The sequence below is a fragment of the Aethalodelphis obliquidens genome, unplaced genomic scaffold (genome assembly GCF_003676395.1).
Source record: "Aethalodelphis obliquidens isolate GAN/ISIS:26980383/991018 unplaced genomic scaffold, ASM367639v1 scaffold71, whole genome shotgun sequence".
Classification (NCBI taxonomy): domain Eukaryota; kingdom Metazoa; phylum Chordata; class Mammalia; order Artiodactyla; family Delphinidae; genus Aethalodelphis; species Aethalodelphis obliquidens.
In genome coordinates, this window is record NW_020838015.1 from 9,353,470 (window position 1) to 9,368,771 (window position 15,302).

General features: G+C 48.0%; 1 protein-coding gene across 3 annotated transcripts; it reads left to right on the forward strand.

Moving 5' to 3' along the window:
- Positions 1-1,016: 1,016 nt before the first annotated feature.
- On the forward strand, positions 1,017-15,049 carry TBC1D25 (TBC1 domain family member 25). 3 transcript variants are annotated; one of them, XM_027091275.1, is made up of 6 exons: positions 1,017-1,266; positions 2,864-2,973; positions 3,956-4,110; positions 12,748-12,875; positions 13,016-13,204; positions 13,452-15,049. In XM_027091275.1, the coding sequence occupies exons 1-6, from the start codon at positions 1,150-1,152 to the stop codon at positions 14,811-14,813; spliced, it is 2,061 nt and encodes a 686-aa protein (XP_026947076.1). In that variant the 5' UTR covers positions 1,017-1,149; the 3' UTR covers positions 14,814-15,049. The 3 variants fall into 3 exon arrangements, with proteins under 3 accessions (XP_026947076.1, XP_026947077.1, XP_026947078.1); XM_027091276.1 differs by lacking the exon at positions 1,017-1,266 and adding an exon at positions 1,618-1,734; XM_027091277.1 differs by lacking the exon at positions 1,017-1,266 and adding an exon at positions 1,745-1,763.
- Positions 15,050-15,302: the final 253 nt, after the last annotated feature.

A 15,302-nucleotide genomic window follows, 5' to 3' on the forward strand; every position in this document is an offset into this window, starting at 1 on the left:
ACATCATACCCCCATCTAAAACCTGTGCTCCAGGGCCTGCAGGATAAAACTCCAAGCTCTAGGCTAATGTTTTGCTCATTCCACCCTATGGTAATTTTAATGAGAAACAGACTTTCAAACTCCCTGTTTCCATCAGAAAATCCAGCAGTGCCACAGAAGTGTTTTAGAATTGCAGACTTCTCTAAAAAGGTAACGTTAACGGTAGCATCCATACAATACTGCAGCAACAGCTGGAGTCCAGGTAACTTACAGGACTCCTTTGTGAGAAATTACATTTGTAAGGGCAGCCTGTATTTTGTCCAAACCATATAGATGTTATACAGTAAAGTGAGGAGAATGCCTTTTTGCATTTTGTGGTACATAAAGTTTCTCAAAGGAGTCTAAGCTATGTCCAGTATTCAGCTGATATTTGGTGGACACACCATTTAATAACAGGATCGATCTCAACGTGTTGTAAGGATTCAATAAAAACAAAGGCAAACTTTAAAAAGCTAGGACCTCCAGAGAGCATACAAATGGCTTTTTTGGGTAAATTACTTATTGAAGTATAACATGCGGGCAGAAACTGCAAAAATCATAAATGTACAGCTCCATGAATTTTCACAACGTGTAAACTATTTTTTAAAAGATTCTGGAAAAAGGATTATTCTTCCGTTCAGCGGATTCATTTGAAGTGAGGATCACAGGCGTTTGAAATAGATGACATCATCTCTAAGCAGAGACGCGAGGCGACTTGGGGCGGGATGTGGAGGCTTGACGTCGTCGCGCAGCAGCTTCCTTTCCCCGCCCACTTTTCTCGCCTGAATAGGTCGTCACTTTAACACGCACCTAGGTGAACCCGGAAGCAAACTGCCCAAACAACCAAACCAAGAACAAGGGCGGGGCGGGCCCTCAATAAGCGCCTGCACACTGGCTAAAGTGAGGCAAAATGCCCGGCTTTGGGGGGCGGGGCTCCTGGCAACAGCACACTGTGCGCGTGCGCAGAGGCGACCTCCACCCTGTGCCAGGTGGTGGGGGGGGGTAGGGTCCCGTGGCGCCCTCTGCGCCTGCGCCCGGGCGCAAGGTGGGGCCGCAGGCGCCCGCATTTTGGGGTGTGCGCAAGGGTAGGGGGCAACGGTCAGCTGTCACCCGGAGGCGGGTGGTGGAGGGATGGCGACGGCCTCTGGATCCTCGGACTTGGCCGGCTCCGGAGCGCCCCCGCCTGGTGGGGGAGCCCAAGCGGCAGCTGAGGAGGAAGAGCGAGAGGTGGTGCGGGTCCGAGTCAAGGTGAGGCTGGCGGCCCGTCGTCTAGCCTGCCCCGAGTTCCCAGGGGAAGGGAAGGCGGTGGCTGTCCTAGGCTGGAGGGCGGGACCTGAGAATTGGGGTGTTACGTGAGGGGCGAGGCTTGAGGGCAGAGTGATGGTGGCGTGAGTGGAGGGTGGGGGAGAGGCTGGACCTGGGAATGCGAGGGCAGGGCATGGGGCGTGATGACTGCAAATGGAAAGGTAGAGGCCCCTGGAATGGATGGGTGGAGATTGTGGGTAGAGAGGAGGGGCTATAGGGCTGGAGGAGGGGCCTTTATAGTTGAGTGGGGCCTTGAGAAATGAGGGAGGCTGTTGCTGTCTGAAAAGGAACCTCTGACATCGGTCAACATATGTGTTGAGAGTGCACTTTTGTGCAAGTCCCCACCCTGGATGAGCGGACATACTCGTCGGGGAGACAAACAGCTCAGTAAATGAGATGCTTCAGACACTGGTAGATGTCATGGGGAAATAACGAAAAAGGTTCGGAACTAGGGAGTTACTTTAGCCAAGGTCGTACAGGGAAATCCCCAGAGAGGTACTGAAGGAGCAGAGACACAAATAAAAAGGAGTCAGGCATGTGCATATCAGGGGGGAAGAGTGTTCTAGACAGAGGGAACAGCAAGGGCAAAGGCTGGGAGGTGGGGATGAGCTTGGCATGTTCCCTTAGGTTCCCATGTTGCTGGAGCCCAGAGAGTGAGGGGAAGAGTGGTAGGAGGTGAATCGGAGAGGTAAGAGAGGGGCAGATTGTGAAGGGCCTTTGGCATGTACTCTTGAGTAAGAAAGATGTTGCAGTAGTTCCAGCAGGCAGTCAGTGATGGTGGCTCAGACTAGGGTGGTGGCACTGGTGGTGATGAGAAGAGGGTAGATTCTGGTGAGAAGTAAACAGATCACTTCAGTGTAATAGAGGAAGCTCAAAGGTAGAGGTTTGGGAGTTCAGAAAAGAGAAGATGCCTGAGCTGTGTGTGAGCCAGCTGAAGAAAGTGGGAAGGACGTACCAGACTGGGGGATCTGCATAAGCAAAGGCCTGGAGCCAGAATGTATTCAGAGTATAACTTCCAGGAGTCTGGTAGTACCAGAGTGTAAAGTTCAAAAAAGCTGACTGGAGGGAGGCTGGCTGGGGTCCTATAGGCCCACCTGTTGGGGATCCTGGGGTTCCCTTTGAAGAGATTTAAGCAGGGGAGTGTTGTAGATAGATGTGCTAGATTGGTTGCAGCGCGGAGGACTGGTTTAGTGAGGGCCAGACTGGACATGGTGATCCAGGCAACCATCATTGAGGGGATGTAGAAGAAGGATTGGGTGCCTGGACTATTGCAGTAGCCCCCTCACTGGAACACTCCTTTCTCCTTTGTCCCCCACAGACTGTTCATAGAGCAGCCAGAAGGATCCTGTTAAATCCTGAGTCAGACCACATCCCTCCTCTGCTCAGAACCCTCCCAAGCCTCCCCCACCCTCCATTCAGAGCAAAAACAACAGTTCTCCCCATGGCTCAGAACTCCCGCCTTGATCTGGTCCCTGCTACTCACTCCATGTCAGCATGGTGATGTGACCCCTGATGGCCGACCCCTGTCTTCTCTCCCCAGAAATGTGAGAGCTTCTTGCCACCTGAGTTTCGCTCTTTTGCTGTGGACCCCCAGATCACCTCACTCGATGTGTTACAGCACATCCTCATCCGAGCCTTTGACTTGAACGGGTGAGTAACGGGAGCCTGGGGAAAGCCAGTGGGCCACCCACCTCGACAGCGGTTGTTTGGCATTTTTATTGTTGTTGTTTGGTAAAGGGGGAGGTTGTTTTCTTGTTATTATTACTATTATTATTATTATTATTATTATTATTATTATTATTGAAATAATCCCACAGTGAACAAACAGCCACATACATATCTTGGAATATTTGGGGAAATCTAGTCATAGGAGTAATATTGCTGAGTTAAGCGGTGTATGCTTTTTTAAAATTTCAACAGATGTTTCCAAAATGTTCTCCAGGTAGGTATTACCAATTTACAGTCTCACCAGCAGCCCATAAAATTCCTGTTTCCCTCACACCCTCACAAACACTGGCTACTAGAAAACATTGGAAAATTTGCCAACCTGATAGATGAAAAGTAGTGTCTCTTGGAGGCAGGTGTGATGGTTATTTTGTTGTCGTTGTTATTTTGGACGAATGCACATGGTAACAAACTCAAATAATACAAAAGTGATGGGTATTTAGGATGTTTCCATGGTTACAATAGTTATCACACAACATACTTCTTTGCATAGTTGCACAGGTGTATCTGAAGAACAAATTCTTAGTTGTTATTTGACTTTTTGTGCATAAACATTTTTTGTTGTGAAATATAACAAACATACAGATTGCTTTTTTTTTTATGCACAAGGCTGCTTTCTTCCCACTTCTATCCCTCAGCTACTCTGTTACCCTCCCTAGAGGGGACCACGTTACCAGTTCCCAGTGTGCTCTCCACATACAAGCAGGTGTGTATCTGCTTCTGTTTGTGAAACAAAATAGAAAAAAACGATCTGACCTCAGGCTGCCTGAAATCCTTGGCACAGTGCCCAGCACATAGTAGGAAGTTGTTTTCAAAACCATCTATCCTCCTCGGCTTCTTTTGGAAACTGTCCCTGAGGCCTCCAGGGCACTGGGGCACTGAAAGATGCCATGTCTTCTCTGTCCAGGAAGAAGAATTTTGGTATCAGCTACCTGGGCCGGGATCGGCTGGGGCAGGAAGCTTATCTCTCACTCCTGTCTGACTGGGACCTCAGCACGGCCTTCGCCACCGCCTCCAAACCTTACCTGCAGTTGCGTGTAGATATTCGGCCCACTGAGGATAGTGAGTACCTGGTGCCTTGCGGGCACTGCTCTGGGATGCCCCCCTTTCCCCGTGGGATGACTCCACTCCTCACAATGCACTCCCTCACGGTGGGCTAGGGAGCAAGGAATCCTGGGTCCAAATCCTGGCTTGGCCACTGGCCCTCAATTTCTTTATCTGTAAAGTAGAGATAATGGTATCTTAGGGCCATCATGATGATTAAACAGGGAAATTCATGTAAAAAACCTGGAAAGGTGCATGGCTGCATAGTGAATGCTCAAAAAGTATTAGCTCTAATAACAATAATGATCACATTTATTATAGCATATAATGTAGTAACATATAACTGTATAATGCAATATAATAATAGAGCTACAGTATTATATGTTTCAGTTATAATAATATTGTAAATATAACAATGCTGATTATAGTCATGGTAATTGTATTTATTCATTGACTCACCCTGCACTCATATTCATTTGTTTGTTCCTTTTATCTCTCAGCCACTTCCAGTCTTCTCATATTTGTTCCCCTAGTCTTACCTGTACTGGTCCCTGAGAGCCCACAGATAAATTAAGACACGGTCCCCAAAATTTGATTATTGAGCATACATTAGAAAATAATAGTGTGTCAGGGTTAAAGTTCCTGGGTATGGTAACGGTATCATGGTTATAGAAGGAAAATATCCTTGTTCTCGGGAAAAACACAGTTAAGTATTAAGGGGTAAAGCATCATGATATCTGCAAATAATTCAGCAAAAAAATATACAATGGAATATTACTCAGCCATAAAAATAAACGAAATTGAGTTATTTGTAGTGAGGTGGATGGACCTAGAGTCTGTCATACAGAGTGAAGTAAGTCAGAAAGAGAAAAACAAATACCGTATGCTAACACATATATATGGAATCTAAGGAGAAAAAAAAAGGTCATGAAGAACCTAGGGGTAAGACAGGAATAAAGACACAGACCTACTAGAGCATGGACTTGAGGATATGGGGAGGGGGAAGGGTAAGCTGTGACAAAGTGAGAGAGTGGCATGGACATATATACACTACCAAACGTAAAATAGATAGCTAGTGGGAAGCAGCCACGTGGCACAGGGAGATCAGCTCGGTGCTTTGTGACCACCTAGAGGGGTGGGATAGGGAGGGTGGGAGGGAGGGAGACGCAAGAGGGGAAAGATATGGGAACATATGTATATGTATAACTGATTCACTTTGTTATAAAGCAGAAACTAACACACCATTGTAAAGCAATTATACTCCAATAAAGATGTTAAAAAAATAAAAAAATTTTAAAAATGTATATATATATGGAGAGAGCAAGATGAAGCAAATGTGGCAAAATGTGAACAGCTGGGGGAGCTAGATGAAGGACATATGGATGGTCAATGTATTCATCTTTTAACTTTGTCATAGATTTGAAATTTTTTTAAAATAAAAAGTTGTGGAGTGGAAGACACGGTTCCCAGCCTCAGGGAATTCACAGTGCCTATTTGGGGTGACTGAGGCATTTTATTTTACTTTATTTATTTATTTTTAATATTTATTTATTTATTTGGTTGTGCCAGGTCTTAGTTGCGGCTCGCGGGCTCCTTAGTTGCGGCTTGCCAGCTCCTTAGTTGCGGCATGCACGTGGGATCTAGTTCCCTGACCAGGAATTGAACCCGGGTCCCCTGCATTGGGGGCACAGAGTCTTAACTACCGAGCCACCAGGGAAGTCCTGAGGCATTTTATTGATGTCATAATAATATATAAATAGCTAACATGTGTCAAACACTTGGGGCCATTCTGCACACATAATGTTTATTCATTGGATTGTCAAAACAATTCTACAGGGTAGGGACAATCGTTATCCCCATGTTATAAATGGGGAAACTGAGGCTCATAGAGGGGACAGGACTTGTCCATGTGACACAGACAGTAAGTGGAGGAGCAGGATTTGAAGCCAGGTGGTGGCTGAACTGTCTTCAGAGTCCTTGCTTTTAACCATTTAACTCTACAAAATGTGGGGCTTGTTAAGAAAAAGAAACTAGAGAAAAAGATAGGCAGAGAGAGAGAGAGAGAGAAACAAGAGTCAGAAGGAAAGATAGTGACAGAGACAGGCAGAGAGACAAATGGGAAAAGACAGGTAGCCAGAAACACAGGAACCTCTGCACTGAGCAGCCCTATGTGCTACTGTGTGTCAGTCACTTAGCTAAGTCCCCAAGCCTCCATTTCCTCACCTATAAAATAGACACAATAGCACTATTTCAGTAAGGAAATAAAATCTGCCCCACTAATAAACATGTGAAGAAAACCCCAACTGCACAAGAACTGAGAGGAATGCAAATTACAGAGAGACACACACCCATCAGTTTGGCAAAAGGACATTTAAAAGTTATCTTTTTAAAGAGAATCAACTTTCCAGTTACTGATGAGTTAGTTCTATTCCTACCATTGTCTTGTTTCCCAAACTCCTGCAAATACACGAGTTTGTTTCTGAATTCCTGATCCCCTTACACTGATCTCTTTGTTCAACCCTAAGCCAATTCTATGTTGTTTTAATCATGTAGCTTTATGATATGTTTTAATGTTCTCCTTTTAAAATTTTTTCTTGAATATTCTCACGCACTTACTGTTCTTTTTTTTTAAATTATTTATTTATTTTTTGTATGCGTTGGGTCTTGGTTGCTACGCACGGGCTTTCTCTAGTTGCGGCAAGCGGGGGCTACTCTTCATTGTGGTGCATGGGCTTCTCATTGTGGTGGCTTCTCTTGTTGCAGAGCATGGGCTCTAGGGTGCGTGAGCTTCAGTAGTTGTGGCACGCAGGCTCAGTAGTTGTAGCGCACAGGCTTAGTTGCTCCGTGGCATGTGGAATCTTCCCAGACCAGGGCTCGAACCCATGTCCCCTGCACTGGCAGGTGGATTCTTAACCACTGCACCACCAGGGAAGTCCCACTGTTCTTTTCATTTAATAGAATTAGCTTATCATTTCATTAAAATCCTGATGGGAATTTGATTGGAGCTACTTTTTTTGGGGGGGCTGTGCCACACAGCTTGCAGGATCTTACTTAGTTCCCTGACCAGGAATGGAACCCAGTGAACCTGGGCCCACGGCAGTGAAAGTGCCAAGTCCTAACCAGTGGACCGCCAGAGAATTCCATGGAGTTGCATTTTTTTTTTTTTTACATTTTTTAATGAAACTATTTTTTTTTTTTTTTTAGCCGCACCACGTGGCTTGTGGTATCTTAGTTCCCCGACCAGGGACTGAACCCAGGCCCTCCACAGTGAAAGCACAGAGTCCTAACCACCGGACCGCCAGGGAATTCCCTAATGAAACTAATCTTTAATTATCCAGTAAATACATTCTCCTTATTATAAATAATGCTGAAGTCTCCTGGAACCAGTGTGCCTAATCTTTTTTTTTAATTTCTTTATTTTATTTTTGGCTGCATCGGGTCTTCGTTGCTGCACGCAGGCTTTTCTATGGTCGCTGCGAGCAGGGGCTACTCTTTGTTGCAGTGCGCGGGCTTCTCATTGTGGTGGCTTCTCTTGTTGGGAGCACGGGCTCTGGGCTCACGGGCTTCAGTAGTTGTGGCACACGGGCTCGGTAGTTGTGGCTCGCAAGCTCTAGAGTGCAGACTCAGTAGTTGTGGTTCATGGGCTTAGTTGCTCCGCGGCATGTGGGATCTTCCCGGACCAGGGCTCAAACCTGTGTCTCCTGCATTGTCAAGGCGGATTCTTAACCACTGCACCACCAGGGAAGCCCCCACTGTGCCTAATCTTGTTCCCCTACCCTTTTGCCCTGCAGGAGCTACTTTGATCAGTTTGATGTATAACCTTACAGGTCCTTTATTTATTCACACACACATACACACAGACACATTAATCTACATATAGAGATACGTAAGTATATTCATATTTGTATATATACACAGACGGTATGTGGTTAACATTAATGGTATCATGCTATACATTAATAGGTAAGTAAGGGCTTCCCTGGTGGCGCAGTGGTTGAGAGTCCGCCTGCCGATGCAGGGGACACGGGTTCACGCCCCGGTCCAGGAAGATCCCACATGCCGCGGAGCGGCTGGGCCCGTGAGCCATGGCTGCTGAGCCTGCGCGTCTGGAGCCTGTGCTCCACAACGGGAGAGGCCACAACAGTGAGAGGCCCGCGTACCGCAAAAAAAAAAAAAAAAAAAAAAGGTAAGTAAGTGTCCAATCAATGGAGCTGTTACAAATATTATTAATGGAATTCTTGGGATTGTGTTTATGACTGTGAAAGCAACAGGCATGTTGTGACCACTTAGATGGCCCAGTCCCTCTTTCAGGGAAGAAGTCAGTTTCTGTCACCTCTACAGTTGGAAGATTACCAAGCCTAGACCATCAACCAATCTGTGCATTTGTGATATGAATCCTCTTTCTGTCATATGTATTGCAGATATTTTTTTCCAAGCTTATCTTTTTGTTTTATGGCTTTGTTTATGGTGCTTTTCTGATCCTATCAAAAACTAAAATATGTATTCAGTCTTATACATATATCTGTCTTTTTCTTTATGATTTCTGAATTTCTCCTTACTTTGGAACATCCTCCCCATCCACAAGCTTATACAAATATTCTCTTACATTTTCTTCTAATATGCTTATTATTTTCTTTTCTACATATAAATCTCTGTCAGCATTGTGATTAGTAGACCTAGCTTTAAAAAAAAAATTCCAGACAAATAGGTATGTCAGCATCATTTATTAAATAACCACTTTTTCTACACTGATTTGAAATGCCACTTTTGTCATGTACTGAGTTCCCATATGTCCTTGGATTTATTTCTGGGCTTTCTATATTGAATTCCACCAGTTGGCTCTGTTTGTCTCATGCTATGCTAACACCATATTTTTATCACAGTGGTTTTCTGATACATTTTAATAAGGCAAGCATTGCCTTCCTCCCACTATTCTTTTTTTTTGGCTCTCCTTTTTCTTAACTATTCTTAAATGTGAATTCTTTCATATGAACCTTAAAATAATTTTATCCAGTTCCAGGAAAAAACCCACTACGTCACTGATTGGCATTGCACAACATATATAATTTAGGATTTGGGAGGTTTGACAATTTTATGATAAGGAGGTACAGTATGTATAGTACATATTGTGTAATACTGCAAGAAGGGCCTGGGGCAGCACCCCATAATGAAACATGCATGTTTCTTCAGGGAAGTGTGTGCATATTCACACTTAGTGAGTTACATAAAGACTAGATATAGGGTTTCCCCGCAGTGGTTAAGAATCTGCCTGCCAATGCAGGGGACACGGGTTTGAGCCCTGGTCTGGGAAGATCCCACATGCCGCGGAGCAACTAAGCCCTTGCACCACAACTACTGAGCCTGCACCCTAAAGCCCATGAGCCACAACTACTGAAGCCTACGTGCTACAACTACTGAGCCCGTGCGCCACAACTACTGAAGCCCACTCACCTAGAGCCCGTGCTCTGCAACAAGAGAAGCCACTGCAGTGAGAAGCCCGCGCACCGCACCAAAGAGTGCTTGCTCACCACAGCTAGAGATAGCCCACACACAGCAATGAACACCCAACGCAGCCAAAAATAAATAAATAAAGTAATTTATTTTAAAAAAAAAAAGACTACATATAGTCACACGTCAGTTCAGATCCGGTTTTGCCACTAGATGAGTTTGGGCTTGTAGAAATCCTTTGTCCATTTTATTAACAGGTTCTTTCTTTCTTTTAAAAGTCAATATAGAATATCTCTCTTTTCCTGTCATGTGTTTTGTCTTTTATTTTTTTTTAAACTCACTGAGTTATACACTTTATTTATTTTTTAATTTGGTTGCACCAGGTCTTAGTTGCGGCTCACGGGCTCCTTAGTTGCAGCATGTGAACTCTTAGTTGTGGCCTGCTTGTGGGATCTAGTTCCCTGACCAGGGATCAAACTGAGGCCCCCCGCATTGGGAGCGCCGAGTCTTAGCCCCTGCGCCACCAGGGAAGTCCCATGTTTTTGATGTTGAGCGGTGCTTTTTCTGATATTCACATGGCTGCTCTTGCTTTCTGCTTGTGTTTGCCAGGTACACCTTCATGTTTCTTCAATTTTTAACCTTTCTTTGTCACCTGGTTTTAGTATGTCTCTCACAAAATCTCCGTAGCTGGATTTATGCTTTTTTACACAATTGACAGTGAAATCTTTTGAGCACTTTTCCCCTCCAGTCTCCCCCACCCTCCGTAGCCCGTGAAATGGAAGCTTTGGAACACTTCTCATTCTCATCCTTCTCCTGCTCCCTAAGCCTTAACTTCTGGGCTTTGCTCCAACGGTAATTTTTTCTCTTTTTCAATTCCAGGCTATCATTATCTTTTCTTTAGAGTCACTCGCTTATGTTTCAGGAATCCTAATGTAACAATGTTACAAACTCCCAGTCACAGTCTCTTTGTCGTTTTATGTTTAACCGTATATATTAAAAACTTGTGGCCTGTCCCCATTTACCCTCCCTTTTGCCTTCCCCCACCCACCTTGAGCCCTTGTAGTCATTCAGTAGTCATTTCTTAGAGAACTTCTTCGTTCTCCTCCAGTAAGGCGCATGCGTTAGATGTATGCTAATGATCAGAAACTTCAGTCGTGGTGGATACGTACTGGGTTGGCTGGATGTGGGACCCTTGGATCTCAGGCCTCTCTTGTCAGTACTCCGTGGGTGCTGCAAGCCACTGTCTTGCTTCCAGAGTTGTGGAACAGAAGCCCATCGGCAATCGGACCTTCTTTCAGTTGTAAGCAGCCTGTTCTTCATCTTTGGAAGCTGGCAAGAGTTTGTCTTCATTCTTAGAATGTGGGCACTTCGCCAGCAGGTGAATAGAGTTGGGGGAGCCCGTGGTCTGTGCTGTTCGTTGATTCATCCTACCTGAGACCTGCCGAGCCACTTCTTCATCTCAGGGACAGTTTCCTTCATATCTGGGTAATTCTGTCTCCACCTGACCCCTTTGCTCCTCCTGCATTTCTTAGGGTTTGCATTGTCAGGTCTCCTGGACTTGTCCTCCAGGTCTCTCTGCTTTCCTCTCAAATCATCAAGCTTTAGCTCTGTGCCTTGACAGGGGCTCCTCTCTTTGGTATTTCAGACCATTGGTGTGACCTTCTTTATTTTACCTGTTGAGTAGTGCAACCTTCTTTATTTTATGTGTTTTCATGTTTTAGAAAGCCCACTCTGGCAGCTGTTGGGAGAGGGTGCAGAGGGGCAAAGGGGAGGCAGGGACTGGTTGGGAGGCAGTTTCAGGTGAGAGGCGTGGTGTGAGCTGAGAGAAGAGGTGGAATTGAAGTGTGTTCTGCATGCAGAAGCTATGGAGCTTGGCGATGGTTTGGCCCTGGGAATTGAGAGAGTGGGAGGCGGCAAGGACATCTGTGAGGTGTGGGACTTAAGCAGCTGAACAGGTAGAGACACTGTTCACTCACAGGAGGAGCAGAGGAGGAGGTTATGTCTAGAGTGGATCTTGGGCTCCCCTTTTGGACCCCTTAGGTTTGCAGTGCCCCATGGGACACCTAAAGAGAGGCAGTGACATCCACTTGTGGCCCAGGGTTTGCTTCCCCCTCAGCTCTGTGGGAGAAAGTACAGTGGACTTCATGGAAATGTTGCTTAGTGACGGCATTTGCCTGCAAATGACAATGGCTTGAACAAATCCCAGTTGATTTGTTTCGTATAATAGAGTTTGAAAGCTACTGGTCTTTGCTGTTGTCAGCTTAGCAGCTCTCTGGCGCCAGAGCCGACATCTCTTAAGTCTCTCGAACTTATTCAGGTGGCCACTGCTGCTTCAGCCACATGACATTTGAGGTGGGCAGAAAGGATGCAAGGGGGAGTAAAGAAGAGAGAGAAGGGACAGACTTCTGCTGATGTTCCAAGGGCCAGAATTGGGTAATATCAAGCATAGCATTGTTTCTTCTGTCTAACATGCATGGCATACCTGTTCTACAAATACTTTTGCTAAACTTTATCTGGGCCCTGGAGTAAGGTAAATGAGATTCACATCCCAGCCCTACCGTTTCCTTGGCCACTTACTAACTGTTCCAAGCTGTTTGTCATGGTCTGCAAAATAAGAATGATAATGGTAGTCTATACCAATTGTGGGAGGAAAACTAGCAGGAATATAAGATTAAAAGAGTTTGGGCTCTTGAGCTTTGGGCCTGGCCTTCAAATTTCGGTTCTTTCACCCACTTGCTGTGGGGCCTTGGGCAACTTCTAGTCCTGACTATGCATGTTTCCACATAGAGTGGCGATAATAATAGTGCCTAACTTAGAGGATGGATGTGAATATTAAATGAGTTAATATTTGCAAAGGGCTCAGAACGCTTCCTGGCACTTAGCCGTATGGAAGTGTTGTCTACTGTTCTTATCGTTTATATTGACGTTAAGCCCTGTCACAGTGCCTGGCACATAGTAAGTGCTTGATAAATATTACCTTATATCATTAAAATACTACTATTAGAGTCTGCTCAGCCATTCTGTGAGACAGTTTCCACAAGAGGATTATTCGTGGTTTTATTTTTTACGTGATTGGGATGACATGGGAAGGGAGAGTGGAGTGGCTCATTGCCCTGTGGGTGGCCTGGCTTTGGAGGGAGAGGAACCCGACCCTGAGGTCTGGGGTTCTCATCCGCATTCTCATACGGCGTCATTCTGTGTGCCCAGGCCCGCTGCTGGAAGACTGGGACATAATCAGCCCCAAGGATGTCATTGGCTCCGACATGCTGCTGGCTGAGAAGCGGTCATCGCTGACGACAGCTGCCCTGCCCTTCACACAGTCCATCCTCTCTCAGGTGCTTTCAGGGAGCCGCGGGGCCCAGCTGTGATTGGAGGGCAGGGCATCCCTGGCACCCCCGATTCCGAGCATGCCGGTTGGTACCTGCCCCTGGCCTGCCCAGCTGAGTGGTGGCCTCCCTCCCTCCTTCCTTCACAGGTGGGCCGCACCTTGTCCAAGGTCCAGCAGGTGCTGAGCTGGTCATATGGGGAAGACGTCAAGCCCTTCAAGCCTCCCCTAAGCGATGCGGAGTTTCACACATACCTGAACCACGAGGGCCAGCTCTCACGCCCCGAGGAGTTGCGCCTGCGGATCTACCATGGTGGTGTTGAGCCCTCCCTGCGAAAGGTGAGCCCTCTTGGTCACTCATTGGATCCATCACAGCAGTCATGAATAGCTCAAGAGACACATGCGGTGGGCCACACTCTCGGCGGATGGCGTGGAAGTATTCCAGCACAGCAGGCTTACCTTCAGGAGGGGCAGGCTTTTCCAAAGGAGGGCAGAGGCCCAGGGTGGCTGGGTGGTGATGGATCCACACGAGGGTGTGGCAGCTCATCTGTAGACCCTCAGCCTCATCCCTTTCATCCCTGGCCAGGTGGTGTGGAGGTACCTTCTGAACGTGTACCCAGACGGGCTGACAGGCCGTGAGCGGATGGACTACATGAAACGCAAGAGCCGCGAGTATGAGCAGCTCAAGAGCGAGTGGGCCCAGCGAGCGAGCCCCGAGGACCTGGAGTTCATCCGCAGCACGGTCCTCAAGGACGTGCTGCGTACCGACCGGGCCCACCCCTACTTCGCAGGGCCCGAGGATGGCCCACACCTGCGGGCTCTGCACGACCTGCTCACCACTTACGCCGTTACCCACCCACAGGTGTCCTACTGCCAGGGCATGAGCGACCTGGCCTCGCCCATCCTTGCCGTCATGGACCACGAGGGCCATGCCTTTGTCTGCTTTTGTGGCATCATGAAGCGCCTGGCTGCGAACTTCCACCCTGATGGCCGCGCCATGGCCACCAAGTTCGCTCACCTCAAGCTGCTGCTGAGACACGCCGACCCTGACTTCTACCAGTACTTGCAGGAAGCCGGTGCTGACGACCTCTTCTTCTGTTACCGCTGGCTGCTGCTCGAGCTCAAGCGCGAGTTCGCCTTTGATGACGCTCTCCGCATGCTGGAGGTCACCTGGAGCTCGCTGCCCCCCGACCCTCCCGAGCATGAGGTAGAGCTCGTGGGCCCCCCCAGCCTGGTGGCAGACACTGGCTTTGGGGGCCACAGGGGACGGCCCGTGCGGCAGAGGCACATGCTGAGGCCCGCCGGTGGAGGAGATGGTGCTTTTGAAGATGCTGTTGACCACTTGGCCACCACCAGCCAGGGGCCTGGTGGTGGAGGGCGTCTCCTGAGACAGGCCAGTCTGGATGACCTCCAGCAACTCAGGGATAACACAGGCCCCAGGAGGGACCTTCTGGTCCAGCTGCCCCACCCAGCTGCCCTCATCAGCTCCAAGTCTCTCTCTGAGCCCTTGCTGAACTCCTCAGACCCACTGCTTTCCTCCTCTTCCCACCCTGATTCCCCATCGTCTTCATCTCCGCCATCCACCCAGGACGCCTCTCCCACTGGTGACATGGCTGCAGGATCCCCCTTGATGCCAGAGGTGGGCTCCCCACAAGACCCTGGGAAGTCCCTGCCACCCCCACCCCCACTGGGCCTGCCCCCGCCCCAGGAGTTTGGCCGAGGGAACCCATTCATGCTTTTCCTGTGCCTCGCCATCCTGCTGGAGCACCGCGACCATATCATGCGCAACGGGCTGGATTACAACGAGCTGGCCATGCACTTTGACCGCCTCGTGCGAAAACACCACCTGGGGCGCGTCCTACGCCGGGCCAAGGCTCTCTTCGCTGATTACCTGCAGTCAGAGGTGTGGGACTCAGAGGAGGGGGCCGAGGCCACAGCCCCATCTTGATCAGACTCCCTCCAGCCCACTATCAGCCCCACCAGATATCCGTTCTTTGCCAAGAGGGCCTACACATGAGACCCCGCCTCCCTGCCTGCCAGCCCTAGACATGTGGGAGCATAGTGCCCTCTCTCCCCAGGTCTGAGAGTATGGGGCTCTGCTTCAGTACTGCCCCATGGCGACCACGGCCTCTTTTTTCTGTTTTTGTTGTTTTGTTTTTAACAATTGTACTTTGCACACATGAAGGTCACTGTGGTCTGTGTATTTCTCTGCCTTCTCCCTGGTTTTTGTTGTAGATGGAGTCCCCAGGGCCTCTTTACCTGCTGGAGCTGAAATACTTCCCATTTCAGGTGAAGGGCGGCTCCTGCTTCCCCAGTGGCAGGAGAATGGATGCTGAGAAATCAGTTCTAGAAGGTGAGCCCAGGTCGAGGACTGCTTGAGGAGGCCTGAGGCTGTTTTGTCGTACATCTGTCTGCCTGTAAGGGTCTGCATGATGTC

Bases quoted from the DNA above. Each gene is read 5' to 3' on its own strand.
- TBC1D25 (XM_027091275.1), top strand. From the start codon at position 1,150: ATGGCGACGGCCTCTGGATCCTCGGACTTGGCCGGCTCCGGAGCGCCC. The intron at 1,267-2,863 runs GTGAGGCTGGCG...TTCTCTCCCCAG, and splicing joins TGGTGCGGGTCCGAGTCAAG to AAATGTGAGAGCTTCTTGCC. The intron at 4,111-12,747 runs GTGAGTACCTGG...CTGTGTGCCCAG, and splicing joins TATTCGGCCCACTGAGGATA to GCCCGCTGCTGGAAGACTGG.